This window comes from Eriocheir sinensis, chromosome 43 (assembly GCF_024679095.1).
Source record: "Eriocheir sinensis breed Jianghai 21 chromosome 43, ASM2467909v1, whole genome shotgun sequence".
NCBI classification, from domain to species: Eukaryota; Metazoa; Arthropoda; class Malacostraca; order Decapoda; family Varunidae; genus Eriocheir; species Eriocheir sinensis.
Window position 1 is genome coordinate 2,389,440 of NC_066551.1, and position 15,561 is coordinate 2,405,000.

Consider the following 15,561-nt stretch of genomic DNA (forward strand, 5'->3'; position numbering starts at 1 on the left):
TGTTTGTTTTTAGCTCTCTGGTTCTTACTTGAAATGGTATTTGCTATATATCTCACCACCCTGGCAGCTTGTAGTCAAATATCTCTGGTGACATACTTGATAATTTACCTGTGTCAATATTGATCTGTTGTGGAATGATTCACGAACTGACATGATCTGCATGAAATTCACACTTTGTAGGAAGAATCCAGTGAAGAAAAGTCTTGTGAGGAGGAAAAAGAAGACTGGGTGCTCTCAGTTTCTGCTAAAAAAAGAAATAAATTAGATATTCACAAAAAACATTTACAGGAGAAGGTAAAATATTTTGTTGGTGGCTTGACACGGCTTTGTATTGTTGATGTGAGGCAGAGGAAGCTTGGGGGCCGATGCTTCACACAGACCGGAGCAGGGCCACCCCGGGGACGACATAGAGGGTGCAAGTGGTGCTTGAAGATTTAGGGCCGTATCACAAGCTGAGTCTGAGAAGTTTTGGGTCCCTACAGAGTTTGGGATGAATAACTTAAGGGACCCAATTAAAACTTCTCGGATTCGACTTGTGATATGGCCCTTAGCGACATGTCTGAATTAGTACACGGCATGCTGAGGGGTATAGACTGTGTCAGCATGGCCTTGGGTCCTCTGTGGCTCATGCAGTAATAAGTCTCCTTGGTGCTGGCCTGGGTGTTCAGAAGCAGAGAATCATATTTTGTTGAAGACCATTTTTGCTGATTCCTACACTTTTTGAAAACTACCTGCCTTGTGGGTTTTGTTGATAATTTACTATTCACAACCAAAGAACATTTGCATATACATTTAGCTTGAGTTTCTTCTGATTCACATGAATTTGCCTAAAAGATATTGAGAAAAGCTTTTATAAATGCCATTTTCTTATTTAATTATATATTCATCAATGTTCAACAGCCATGATTTGAAAGAGGGGAGGGGCAGCTTTAACCCGGTAGCAGCGGGGATCATGTTTCTTAATGGTCCCTCCAAGCGAGAAAAATGAGAAAAAATCACCCCTCACTCAAACCATTCTATAATATACATCAAAGCATTTGTGATCAGATTATGTATCATCTATTTTTGGGGGTTTATATCATGGCACAAATTTGGCCCGTTGCTGCTACACGGTAAAGCCACAAATTTGGCCCATCGCTGCTTCCGGGTTAAGTGTTATCTTGTGTTAGTTCTACCTTCAGCTTGAGGATAAGGATAAAAGCGCTTCTGATTATATCCCTGCAGATAATGCATTTTCAAGCTTCATGTAATACACAACCATGTCATTGCACATTACCGTCATGGTGTGTTGTAAATTAAACAAACTGAGTGTGATAATGACACCCTCTCAGTACTGAAGCTTGTGCCGCAGCAAACCCCACCACGGCAGGGGCTGCAGGTGTGTCTGTCTACCTGGCGCTAAATGGTGTTGGCTGTTGTGTGAGCTACATGAGAAAATTTATGTGATCCATTAAATAGCCTCAAGCTGCTATAAGATTTGTTCTGGTTTTAACTCTTTAGGGGCCTAAGGATAGAGATTTTCGGAGTTCATAACACGCCTTTTTTTGTGACCTTTTTCACCCTTGACCTGCCTCCTTTCCTGTAAAAAAGTCAAAATATCGAAAGCAGTATCAATAGATTAATTAGTTTTTTAGAATGCTGGATATTTTATGGTCCCCACAGACAAAATTGGACAAGCAGCTACATTACATTTATGGCAATATATTTATATCATTACACTTTTAGCATCACATTGATATCATGCACCTAAAACCAACCCTGCCTATAGTGTCCCTGGGTTACAGATGCATATGAGGGAATTCAATCTCATCACCTGTTTTCACTTTCACCTGTTCTTCTGTCAGGTGGCGATGAGTGATGAGGCTTCCGGTGAGGGCTCGGGCTTTGGTGAGTCAGGCTTTGGCATTGGCTCCGGACTGGGTGGCTGGCTGGGCTCAGGGCTGGGCTCGGGTCTGGGGTCTGGTTTAGGCTTTGGTCCTGCTGAGGCGACGACTTCAGAGGCCAAGAAAGCTGCTGCCTCGAAGAAGAAAGACAAAGGTGATCATGGTTTTGTCCTTTCTGTACACTATGTCCTTGTACGCTTGAGTCCTTTCCATTCTCTTCTTTTCGTACACCACACACTCCTTTCTCTTCACTTCTCTTCACCTTTCTCTCTCTATCTCTCATAAAGACAAAGGTGATCACGGTTTCAATACTCTCCAATTCGTACACCACACACTCCTTTCCATACACTTCTCTTCACCTCCCACACTTCTCTCTTAAAGAACAGAACCCTCATTCTTTTCAACACATGACATCATCCATGCTCCTGTCTACTGTCTGTCACAAAATACTGATGTAGTGCTCAATTTTTACTTGTATGCATTGCTAAGAAACCAGGTATGACAGTATATATATTTTTTCATCACTGCCTTTGTTAAACTACTGCATAATATTCCTGTATCCAGTTCTTTTTCATGGCCTCAAGAAGCAGGATCATTATAAGCAATTTGGATTTAGGAAAGGGAGGTCATGTCTTACAATTTACAGACATTGATTGAAGTGTTTTACAGGGGCTGAAGGTTAAGTTCTTTGCTCCCTACGGATTCTAAGAAGTCTATCACAGCTTCAAGAAACAAAATCATTATAAGCAGTGTGGATTTAGGAAAGGGAGGTCATGTCTCTCAATTTACAGACATTGATTGAAGTGTTTTACAGGGGCTGAAGGTTAAGTTCTTTGCTCCCTTTCAGATTCTAATAAGTCTATCACAGCTTCAAGAAACAAAATCATTATCAGCAGTTTGGATTTAGGAAAGGGAGGTCATGTCTCTCAATTTACAGACATTGATTGAAGTGTTTTACAGGGGCTGAGGGTTAAGTTCTTTGCTCCCTACAGATTCCAAGAAGAAGAAGAAGAAGTGCAAGCCAGCCAAACCCAAGAGCTGTGAGGAGACGGAGTTCGGGTGTTGCCAGGATAATGAGACGCCTGCCGAGGGACCCTTCCAGAAAGGTGCGTGTTGTTGTTGTTGTTGCAAGGTGTGTGTTGTTGTTGTAAGGTGTGTGTTGGTCCCATTTTTAGGGATGAATGGAGATAGAAGGTGGGAAAAAGGAGGGGGATAGTAGAAGGTACCCCCCCACCTGTACCCATTTCCTCTTCTTAGGATACCCTTGATTAAAAAAAAACAAAGAAAAAACGTCTTGGTATGGTCATGGTATAGAGAACTCAGCATCTTTTTCTTTTCTTGACATTGATTCTTGACATTAAATTACAATATTCTTTTCTGTTGGTTTTACTTGTGAAGGAGAGGAGAAGGAATAGACAGACAAACAGAGAGAGAGAGAGAGAGAGAGTCTTATCAATTCACAGAGACAAAACTTTATTAAATTACAACATTCTATTTTGGTTTTGGTTTTGTTTTTCCAAGGTTGTGACACGGTGGAGACCTGCAAAGACAGTAAGTACGGCTGCTGTCCTGACGGGGTGACGCCTGCCGAGGGCCCCAAGAGGAAGGGCTGCCCGGGACTGTCCGTGTGCGACAACTCTCTCTTCGGCTGCTGCAAGGATGGCGTCACAGAGGCTAGCGGACCCAACGAGGAGGGATGTGAGGAGCTGATGGCCTTCGACTGTGAAAACACCGAGTAAGTCCGCATAATATTGGTTTTCTGCATGATTCTGTAAGTTTGATAATGTGTCTTACCTTAGATTTGTTGCATGTAGGTCTGATGGTTTTTTTTTGTATTATGAGAAGCTTAGTAGAAATACATTACTTACTGATTTATTTTTTTTCTTCTTTTTTTTTGAGGGGGGGGAGAGGGGTATCTAACGTTCTTTTTAGGAGCAGCTGCCTTTACTTTCCTACTAAATTCTAAAATCCTGTATCCTAAAATCCTACAATCCTTCACTCCCAGGTTCGGCTGCTGCCCCGACGGCGTGTCTAAATCCTTCGGGAAGAACTTTGAGGGCTGCAGCGACTTTGAGTGTGAGGGCTCGGGGCCGTGCGACACCTGCAGTGACACCACGTACGGCTGCTGTCCGGATGGCGTGTCAGCTGCCCAAGGGAAGGACTACGAGGGCTGCCCAGACCCTGACATGACAACGGAGGAGACAGATGGTGGGTGTTTGAGTTGGTATTGGACATTGAAAGTTAAGATTTGGTATTGGACATTGAAGGTTAAGAGTTGGTATTGGACATTGAAGGTTAAGAGTTGGTATTGGACATTGATGGTGGGTGTTTGAGTTGGTATTGGACATTGAAGGTTAAGAGTTGGTATTGGACATTGAAGGTTAAGAGTTGGTATTGGACATTGAAGGTTAAGAGTTGGTATTGGACATTGAAGGTTAAGAGTTGGTATTGGACATTGAAGGTTAAGAGTTGGTATCATTTTATAGTCCCCATCTGGTATTTTGTCCCCTAACCCCTACATCACTTTATTTTTAGAGTACTGACTTCAGATCCGATATCTTTTTACACATGTGATTATCTTCATGGTTTAGATCAACTCTTCTATCTGAAACAAAGCAAATATTTCACAGTTGAGTCATTCACAAAAGCTATCTTAACCCTTTCTTACCCTCTTTTAGCATATCATTGACATAGTTCCAGTATCTTTTTACTTACTGAATTATTTTTGTGGTTTATATAATCTCCTATCTACAAAACTACATTATTTTCATTGTTTAGGTCATCTCTTGTCTTTCTAAAAACATGTTATTTCACAGTCAGGTCATCCACAAAAGCCATCCTAACCTTCCCTTACCTTCTTCTCAGGTTATCAGTCTTCAGTTTTGATATATGTTTTTCTTATGGGGTTATTTTCATGTTTTTTATGGTTTCATTTATCATTTCTAGCTAAAAGTAATGCATATCTTACAGTCGAGTCCTCCACCATGGCCGTCCTAACCTCCACCTCCACCACCACCACCACCGAGCTGCCACCTGACTGCCTGACGTCATCGTACGGCTGCTGCCCCGACGAGTACACGGCAGCTCACGGCCCCAACGACGAGGGATGCTGCCTGTCCTCACCGTTCGGCTGCTGCCCCGACCACATCACAGAGGCTCAGGGTCCCAATCTGCAAGGTGACGGTCCTGTTTGCTTGTGTTGTGTTGTGTCATAAGGTAGTATAGAAAAAAACAGGAGAGATGTACATAGTTGTTTATTTTTCCTTTACATGAGAATTTTTTATTTATCTATTTATATTTTTGAAGGGGGAAGGGGTATGTTTATTTCTACCTACTCAGTATTTTGTATAGAAGTTGAGGAGTAATTAATTTCCTCTAATGACAAAAAGATATTAAGATGTGGTTTTTATTTCATGAAAAGAAAGGTGTCATCTTTACAGTAACTACAGGTGACATTTGATCCTTTGAAAACTGCTTCTTTTTAGTGGCTTAACATATACCTTTTTTTGTTATTCTTTAAAGATAATAAGGTTCTGTTCCCTAGGCTGTGGGTGTGAGTACAGTGCCTTTGGCTGCTGCCCGGACAACACAACAGTGGCCCGGGGCCCCAACAATGCCGGCTGTGGCTGTGAGTTCACACAGTTTGGCTGCTGCCCGGACTACCACACACCAGCTGCCGGGGAGGACTACAGCGGCTGCCCCTGCAACACCTACCGCTACGGATGCTGCCCGGATGGTGTCAGCATTGCCAAGGGCCCGGGCACGGAGGGTAGGTCTCTCTTCACTTCTCTAGCAGGTCAAAGTGATGCTAAAACTACTTAACAAATATTGAAAATTATTGTTTTTTATTGATTATAGGAAAAAAGTCTTACTAGGTTAGGGAAAATATTGATAAAGAAATTAACAGTGTACACTACCAGCATTGGTTTCTGCTTTTCCAACACATTCAGAGGGCAAGGAAACCATCAAGTAGCTGATTATTGAGAGATGTAAACTGCACTTAATCTACTGACATTTTACTTTCTGGTCCAACAGGCTGTGGGTGTCAGTATGAGCAGTACGGCTGCTGCGAGGACGGCCGCACGCCTGCCCAGGGTCCGGATCAGGAAGGCTGTGGCTGTGAGTCCTCACAGTTTGGATGTTGTCCGAATGGCGTCACACCTGCCACCGGAAAGTTCTTCGAAGGATGTAAGGAGGAGGAGGAGGAGTTGTCCGTCGTCCCGGGAGGTAAGAGTCCAGAGATGCTGCTTCTGCTCACTGGAGGTCCTGCTTTTATCTTACAGTCCTTATATTACTTGGCCCTCGTGCTTAGGCTCCATCAGTCATTGGTATAGAGCCAGATAGATCATGCCCGAGACTCACCTTAATGTTTATCCTCTCCAGGTATCAGGTGCTAAATGTTTACTAATATAGGACCAGCTCTGGCTTTAATATAGGGTCAATTCTAGCTTCCCTGAGGCCTTTGTCCTGTTTGGGTTCCCATTTTATCCACAATTTTTTTCTTATTCATGCATCAATCTTACTGACAATATGAAAATATGATGAAGGATTTACCCTTTGTATATACATTAACAAATGGTGAGTAAGTTATGTGTGCTGCGATTGAGTCCAGTAACATGGATTCCTTTCCTCCCGAGCAGAGGTGTGTGGCCACGAGAAGGACCGCGGCCCCTGCACCAACTTCACGGTGCGCTGGTTCTTCGACATGGAGTATGGCGGCTGCACGCGCTTCTGGTACGGCGGCTGTGAAGGCAACCTCAACAAATTTGAGACGCAGGATGAGTGTAAGGCCGCCTGTGTGGACCCAGAGGGAATGGGTGAGTATGCTGGGGAATATTTGCTTTCACTTTATTTTTCTTTTTATCCTTTTTCTTTTTCTCTTTCTTTTTTCTTTATCTCTTTATTCATTTATTTTTTTTAAGGATGGGTATATAATATTGGCTTAACTACTCTTTTTCTTTCTTTTTTCTTTTTGTTTTATTTTGAATCTGAAAGAGAGGCCAAGTCAGATGCTAGATAATGTTTGTCTTAGTTTGATATTATTTCTTTTCCTTTCCTTTTTTATTTTAAACCTGAAGGAATGAGTGAGTCTGATGCTGGATAATATTTGATTTAACTTTTCTTCCTTTCTTTTCATTTCATTTATATTTTGAGTCAGAAGGAATCGCTAAATCAGAGGCTGGCTACCATTTCACTATTAATTTATTTTCTTTCCTACTCTAACTAACACCAATGCCTTTTATCCTCCTCAAAGCCAGTGTGACAGAGATGAGCACCAAGACCACTCACAACTTCACCATAAACCCCCAACCTTACTCTCTTTACCCTCCCCCAGAGTCCTGCTACCTGCCGAATGTCGTGGGTCCCTGCACCGGCTCCGTCCCGTCCTGGTATCACGACGCAGAGACCGGCCAGTGTAAGTCCTTCATCTACGGGGGCTGTCTCGGCAACAACAACCGCTATGAATCGAAGGAGGAGTGTGAGGAGCGCTGCGTCATCCCGGAGAAAACAGGTACATCGGGGGTCTGTGTTTACGTTAATTACTCAGCTTCCGAGCATGTGGGCGACTGGCGTATGGGGTGGGGGTGTTAATCGCTGCTTCTAATATTAATGGAAGGTGCGCAGTCTGGTTTGTCCCTAAGTAATGAATTGCCGTGGGTTTTTCTTTTATTATGGTAAGATCCCTGTTATATATATTTTTTCCTTGCCCCCATCCTCTATTTTTGCATGGAATTTAAAACTGGGAATTGATTTGGCTGCTACTGAATTTTCCCTGGTTTTTTATATTAATCGCATTGGTTTTTTTCTTTGGGAATTGGCACTTGTCACTAATTGCAGCATTTGAATACATTTGGGGTGTTTCTTAACTGTTTGGGTGAAGTTTTACTAACTCTTTTTTTTTTCATTGTATATTTTACCAGCCAAACCTTCATAATACTCTACTCAAAGGTGATGTTTCATGGTGGAGGACTCTAGTAAATCTGCCATCATTATATTGCACTAAAGTATCAAGCTCAGTACCATGATGTCCTATGATCTAATGACACTGACTATGATGTCCTATGATACTGATTCCTGTCGTCGGAGAAAGGGAAGGATTTCTCAGCGATATGGAACACTTAAAAAATTTCATTCACTCTGCCCCCCACACTTAACAATATCAGTATGTCTAGATTTTTCACGTAGTCTTTAATTCTGGTAAAAGTATACGCTATGGACCTCCTTCATATGCTCTTAAAAATGAAAAAGGAAAGTCTCAATCACAATGAAACATCACCTTGAGCCATGCTTTTCTGATAATATATTTTAAAGGCCATCAACCAGATTCTTAAGCCTTGGAATACAATAACTTAAATAATGGCTCATGTTGTGTGTGGTTGAGTAGAATAACATCTGCTGCTGGTAAAGTTGGCCTAAGAGTGTGTGTGCTTGTGCCAAAGTCGATGCCGTGTTAGAGTCAGTCTCCCAAAGGTGTTAGATGTTCATTAGAGGGATGACATTAAGCCCCTCAGAAAGGTAATATCATAAGTGAACCATATCAACCAATCAATCAGTCAGTCAGTGAGGGCATATGCTTGGGGGGAGTGTCACCTGACCCACCCTTCGATGCCAGACCCTTAAAAAATCAACCTTAAAAAATCATCCCGAAATCTGACTTTGGCACAAGTGTATGCAGTGCCTATGAAGCCGCCCAGTGAGTGTTGGGTTGGTGAGGAGTAACATTTACTTTGGGTGGAGTTTCATGGCCCCGTCCCACTTTTGGCGTGAGCGGCTGCAGATGCTTGCCTGCTGGAGGTGACGCCCGGCCCCTGTCGCGGGAACTACTCGCGCTGGTTCTATGACCAGACCGTGGGGAGCTGCAAACAGTTTTCTTATGGTGGTTGCAAGGGAAATGACAACAACTTCCTCACGGAGAATGAGTGCATGCAGAGGTGCATCAGAGGCCGTTCCAAAGGTCAGGTTCTGTCCCTCAGTCGCCTGTTAGTGTGTGACTGTCATAGCGTTGTTAGCATTGTTAGTGTAGCTCGGTCAGTTCACGCCCACCCTGCCAAGGAGTACTTACAGCAGGAAACAAAACTAGAAAACTGAGGTCAGATATGAAAATGAAATATTGGGTCGTATTATAAAACATTTCGCTGCCCAAGTACAGATATTTGACAAGGCTTTCGTAGGAGTATGGGTAACTTCCAGGGGTAGTTTTATGATCCTGGTGGTAGTGTGACCCTTCCTCTGTACCATGAACTCAAAAACACTAATGAGGACCCAATTGATCCCTTCATTGACCTTTAGAAATAGTTGATGTGAGAAGCGAGTGACCCATAAAACAGGCCATGTTGTCACAAAGTATATGACCGGTGGCGTATTTCATTTTTTCATGCCTCAGCTCAGTTTTCCAGTGTCGCTTTCTCTTGGTGTCATTACTGATTGGAAGTGTGGATATGAAAGGGCAAACACACACACACCCTGTAGTCCGTCCATCAGTCAGTCAGTGTTCGTAGCCCACTCACAGCAAGCACTGCCCGCCCTGCATGGGGATAGGATGCTAGGATGATGCTGTGCCTGGTAGAAAGAAGTCATAGAACAAACAATAAAAGGAGTTTCAGATACTTTATATAACTGTTGAACTACACCCACAGAGATTAAATTACATCAAAGAATCAGGAATCAGCCATAATTATAAGCATTAAGGAATTGGCAGTCAGTAATTATGTTGATCAAAGAATTAGATGTCAGTTATAATGTGAGTAATAAGCATCATAGAATCAGCCATTAGTAATAAAAATATTAATCAAAGAATCAGTAATCACTATAAATAACAAGGAGAATAAACTGCATATGAGAATCAGTAATAAAAAGGAGTCATATCTTTTATGTAGTTATTGAACGATTCCATTAATATCAAGACAAGTTGTACCCATGCAGACTGTTGGCAAAATAGATACCTGTTGACGTCCACAGTTCTAGTAGTTTATTAGAAATCCGAGACATAGAGTAGAACCTTAGTGATAGTCTTGCACACGTAGGAGCTTGCTTTGGGAATGACTAGAGTAAATTAGATGAATGTAGTGTTATTAATATAGCCTCCGGACGTCATTACATATGCCCTTTATTTCTTATGTTACGATTTTTAACTTTCATGTAATGCACAGAAAAGTGTTTATTCTGTGGCCGTCATTATTTTTTGCTCCTATACAAACTTACGTAAAGCCATATGTATCCCAATCCTTTATCATCTTCACTCGTAAGTATAAATAATTGGAAAAGTCTGCACAGAAAAGTATTAATTAAGTATCCGTCATTAATTTTACCGTTAAACTTAATTGGGTAAAGCTAAGAATCCCTTATCCTTTATCATTGTTACTCTTAAGCATACTCGTAAATATGTCGGGAAGTCTGCCATAGTTAAGACACTTTCCTAACCCAATTTATTCTGTATCCTGTCGTTATTCTTGCCGTTAAACTTAATTGGGTAAAGCTATCAATCCCTTATCCTTTATCATCGTTACTCTTAAGCATACTCATAAATATGTCGGGAAGTCTGCTATAGTTAAGACACTTTCCTAACCCAATTTATTCTGTATCTTGTCGTTATTCTTGCCGTTAAACTTAATTGGGTAAAGCTATGAATCCCCTGTCTTTTATCATTTTCACCCGTAAGCATATATATTTGGGAAAGTCTGCCATAGTTAAGACATGTTCCCAACCCAAACTGATCGTACTTCTGGCATTTCTGGTATTCTTGTGGTAGGAGTAACATGGGGAGGGTACTTTCTAACTATTATTTTTTCCCTTGGCCTTTTTTTTTTTCAGTAAGGGAAGCAACTCAAGGGGAAAAAAATCTATAAACAAAAAAGTATGATAAGCAATACTCCTGTAAATAATAAAAAATTGACATGAGTGGCCAGAAAGGAGATCAATTTCAGATGTAAAAATAGTAATAAATAAATAAAAGATTGCTAAAAGATAATGATAAGATATACTAAGATAAAAGAGGTCAATTTCATATGTAAAAATAGTAATAAATAGATAAAAGATCACTAAAAGATAACGATAAGATATACTAAGATAAAAGAGGTCAATTTCATATGTAAAAATAGTAATAAATAAATAAAAGATCGCTAAAAGATAATGATAAGATATACTAAGATAAAAGAGGTCAATTTCAGATGTAAAAAAATAAAACTAAAGACAGATACAAGAATAATGATAAAACAGAATAAAACAAAACAAAATAAGATAAATCGAAAATAAATAAATGAATGAATAAACAAATAAAGGTTGCATGTGTAATGACGAACGGAAGACAGTAGAATGATGCCCGCTAACCTCTCATCCGCTCGTTTCGGCTTAACAGACCTGTGCACGCTGCCCAAAGCTTCCGGCCTGTGCGAAGAGACGCTCCCTCGCTGGTACTATGATTACACAGAGGCCAGGTGCATGCCCTTCTATTACACAGGTTGTGACGGCAATGCTAACAGGTACACGACGAGAGGGGAGTGTGAGGCAACCTGTCCGGGAGATGAAGCAGGTGATGAGTGTGTCCTGGTGTTTGTGTATCCCTCCTCTCTGTGCTGTCTCGTCCAAGAACAAAATGAATAAGTTAAATAAGAATAAAGAATAAATAGGAATAGTTAGTACAAAACGAGAGGGGAGTGTGAGGCGACTGTCCGGGATGTGAAGCAGGTGATGAGTGTGTCTTGAATTTACCGTCTTGGTGTTCAAATGTCCTCTCTGTGCTGTCTTGTCCAACAACAAAATGAATAAGTTAAAAAAGAATGAATAAGAATTGATAAGGATATGTTAGAAAAGATAAGAATATGTACCTCTATGTTGCACCAGAAGCATGTGTGTTGATTTATCTTTTTTGCAGGTGATGTTAGGGTGAGTAAAGCATTTGGAAAGTTCAGTATGTGTTTGTTGTTTAGAAGTTTTAGTGCATGTTAACGTTATTATTTGTGTTTACAGTAAAAGTCCATTGATTTGAATAGCCATAGTTCAGCGATTTTATGAATTCTTGAAGTCCGGAAGTTACAGTCTAATACTCAATAAAAATAATGCAATAAGAGTAATATATCGTCACCCTTATAAAAGAATCGCCTAAGTCATTTTTCAGTGATTTCCAGGTTTTTGTCTACATCCATTTTTCAAGATGACGCCCATTTTTGTATAGTTGCTCTAATACTCAATAAAAATAATGCAATAAGAGTAATATATCGTCACCCTTATAAAAGAATTGCCTAAGTCATTTTTCAGCAATTTCCAGGTTTTTGTCTACATCCATTTTTCAACATGACACCCATTTTTGTATAGTTGCCTTCGTTATTCAGAGTTTGAGTGTTCTAGAATCGACCTCTTCGCTTCTGTCTAAATATTTAGCCAAATGAGATAATGACAGTTCTTTTCTGATTTCCTGTAAAGTAGAAAAAAATGACAGGCGGCTTGTTTACGAAGGTGACGATATGTTGATGGTGATCTGGTCGGCCCTTCAATAGTCTGTAAAATCGCTAATCCAAATTCAAGTGAGTGAGGTGCTATTCAGATTAACAGGCTTTTACTGCATTTATTTATTTTGTGTTGGTATCATTGTTTGCTTACTCATTGTCCTCTAAAGTAAAAGAAACATGCAGTTCAATGTGTTGCAGTTTACAGATATCTTTCTCACTGTGTTGGTTCCAGTTTCCAGATCATCTTCCTCAGTGTATTGAAGGTTCCTGTTCAGATTTCAAGGAGGATGTGTTATGATTTGCTCTCCAATACTTATCAGTTAATATTATTGCTTTCTTCTTTATATTCTTTCATCTTGGAAGTTAAGAGTAGCATCTGTTATAGTTCATGAGATGTTTTACCCCCTGTCTAACTTTAACGGTTTTCTTTTAGTATAATTTTGCGGTTTTAAACGAGGTGTAATATTCAGCGCCACATGACCACTGTAGTTGCGGCGCCATGATCCTACAACTCAATCAATCAATCCCCCCGTCTAACACATGTCCCTGGTTCACGTTCAGAGCAAGACGAGGATGTGTGTTACATGCCCAGCAGCCCCGGCGACTGTGACGAGTATGAACAGCGCTGGTTCTTCGACTCTGTGGAGGCCCAGTGCAAGTCCTTCGTGTATGGCGGCTGCGGCGGCAACCAGAACAACTTCGGCAGCATTGAGGAGTGCGAGAACTACTGCGGCAACAGGAAGAAGATTCCCACCGAGGAGGAGTTCCTTATAGGTGAAGACGTGCTGCTGAGAAGGGAAGGGGTTAGGTGAAAGGAAGAGGGTTAGGCAAAGGGAACAGGTTAACCCGGTAGCAGCGGGGATCATGTTTCTTAATGGTCCCTCTAAGCGAGAAAAATGAGAAAAATCATCGCTCACACAAACCATTTCGTAATATGTATCAAAGCATTTGTGATCAGTTTATGTATCATTTATTTTGGGAGGGTTTAAATCACAGCACAAATTTGGCCCGTCGCTGCTACACGGTAAAGTAACAAATTTGGCCCATCGCTGCTACACGGTAAAGCCACAAATTTGGCCCATCGCTGCTACACGGTAAAGCCACAAATTTGGCCCATCGCTGCTACACGGTAAAGCCACAAATTTGGCCCATCGCTGCTACACAGTAAAGTAACAAATTTGGCCCGTCGCTGCTACACGGTAAAGTAAGAAATTTGGCCCGTCGCTGCTACCGGGTTAAGGGAAGGGGTTAGGTGAAGGGAAGGGAACAGGTGTGTGTGTGCGTATGTGTGTGTGTAATTCGCCATGGCCTGATCACGTGTTGGACTTGTATTCGCCAGCAGGTACCTTTCCAACATGAGCAAGTTATGACATCACCTTATTATAGTGGACAAACAGGCATTTTCCATTTTTATCTGACTCCCCACTGACCTGATTCTGTCCTGCTGCAGAGTCTTGCTTCCTGCAACAAAACCAAGGCAACTGCGACGACTACCAGGCCTACTGGCACTACGACAGCGAGGACGGCGTGTGCAAGCAGTTCCTGTACAGCGGCTGCGGGGGGAACAAGAACCGCTTCAAGACCCGTCAGGAGTGTGAGAACAAGTGTGGGGAGGCCCAGGGTGAGCTTTGTTATTCTCTGTTTCTTTTGTCTTTTTCTCTTTCTTACGACCCGACTGAATTCTTCTTTTTTTTCTTTTCTTTTCGTTTATTCTATCTTTTCTCTTTACTTCTACCCAACTGGCAATTCTTCTATCTTTTCTTTTTTCTTTTCTTTTATTCTATCTTTTCTCTACTTCTACCCAACTGGCAATTCTTTTTTCTTTTCTTTTATTCTATCTTTTCTCTACTTCTACCCAACTGGCAATTCTTTTTTCTTTTCTTTTTTCTTTTCTTTTATTCTATCTTTTTCTCTTTACTTCTACCCAACTGGCAATGCTTTTTTCTTTTCTTTTTTCTTTTCTTTTCTTTTTCTCTTTACTACAAGCCTACTGGCAATTCTTCTATCTTTTCTTTTTTATTTTCTTTTATTCCATCTTTTTCTCTTTACTACAACCCTACTGGCAATTCTTTTTTCTTTTCTTTTTGTTTATTTCATTATCTTCCTTTTCTTACTGGCATAGGTTTTAAAGGATTTATTTTCAACGCATCACAAGTCAGTTTCTCTCCCTTTCCAGGTTATATGCAACAAGATCTACACTTCCACATAAAAATTCATAAAGACAATACCGGCATACCATATAACATTACATTTCGCGTGTTCCAGACATCTGCCAGCTCCCTCTGGTGGTGGGTCCGTGCAGTGGCAGCTTCCGGCAGTACTATTACGACGGCACCACCAGCCAGTGCTACGAGTTTGACTATGGAGGCTGCCAGGGGAACAAAAACAGGTGTGGAAGGCTTTGAAATGATACACTGTTGGAAGGTTTAGTGCTGTGGAATAATACTTCATGAGCGCAGTACAAGGTTTTACGCACTCCCTAATATAGATCGGTGTTAGTTCTCTTCATCTGAACTCTTGCTGTCTACAAATTATGGCAGTTCAGAAAGAAACTCCTGCTCCTACTTGCACTCTACTACTACTACTACTACTACTACTTTTCTACTGCTAAGGTGCTGCTGCCACTACTGCTATTACTATCGGTCATAGCACAAGGAAATAGGAAGTGATCGTGTTGTTTGTTCTGCCACAGGTTTGACTCATTGCGTCTGTGTCAGCAGCGATGCCAGAAGACCCAGGCCACAACGCCAAGCTACACCGTCCCCGATGAAGGAACCTACGTAGAAAGTGAGTCTCTTAACCTGGTAGCTGCGGGGATCGTGTTTCTTAAAGGCCCTCTAAGCGAGAAAAATGAGGAAAAATCATCACTCACGCAAACCATTTCATAATATATATCAACGCATTTGCGATCAGTTTATGCATCATCTGTTTTGGGGGTTATATCATGGCAAAACTGGCCCGTCGCTGGTATATGGTAAAGCCACAAATTTGGCCCGTCTCTGCTACCGGGTTAAGTCCATGAAAAACTGTCTCTTTGCCTCTTAAAATTCTGATATAATGTGAGATCACCAGGTTGATTTAAATAATAGTCCATGAGGTGTTAATCCTTGCTATTCTTAACATGGATGCAAGATGTGAAATTCAGTAACAGGAGAAATGGAGACAGTGCATTTGGCAGTTTGGTTTACATCAGATGGATTGCTTATTGGGAATGTATTATCCTTGCGACAGTT

At 41.2% G+C, this 15,561-nt stretch overlaps 1 protein-coding gene across 1 annotated transcript in view; it reads left to right on the forward strand.

Annotated features, from left to right (window-relative positions):
• LOC126980200 (papilin-like) overlaps positions 1–15,561 on the forward strand; it is a 43,074-nt gene that overhangs the window by 18,033 nt on the left and 9,480 nt on the right. The window contains exons 19-33 of the mRNA XM_050829833.1: positions 1,845–2,037; positions 2,876–2,989; positions 3,405–3,618; positions 3,889–4,091; positions 4,854–5,060; positions 5,428–5,652; positions 5,919–6,110; positions 6,524–6,700; positions 7,219–7,395; positions 8,662–8,838; positions 11,239–11,412; positions 12,890–13,102; positions 13,779–13,949; positions 14,594–14,717; positions 15,021–15,115. Coding sequence (XP_050685790.1) covers positions 1,845–2,037; positions 2,876–2,989; positions 3,405–3,618; positions 3,889–4,091; positions 4,854–5,060; positions 5,428–5,652; positions 5,919–6,110; positions 6,524–6,700; positions 7,219–7,395; positions 8,662–8,838; positions 11,239–11,412; positions 12,890–13,102; positions 13,779–13,949; positions 14,594–14,717; positions 15,021–15,115 — 2,656 coding nt within the window. The remainder of the gene's footprint in view (positions 1–1,844; positions 2,038–2,875; positions 2,990–3,404; positions 3,619–3,888; positions 4,092–4,853; positions 5,061–5,427; positions 5,653–5,918; positions 6,111–6,523; positions 6,701–7,218; positions 7,396–8,661; positions 8,839–11,238; positions 11,413–12,889; positions 13,103–13,778; positions 13,950–14,593; positions 14,718–15,020; positions 15,116–15,561) is intronic.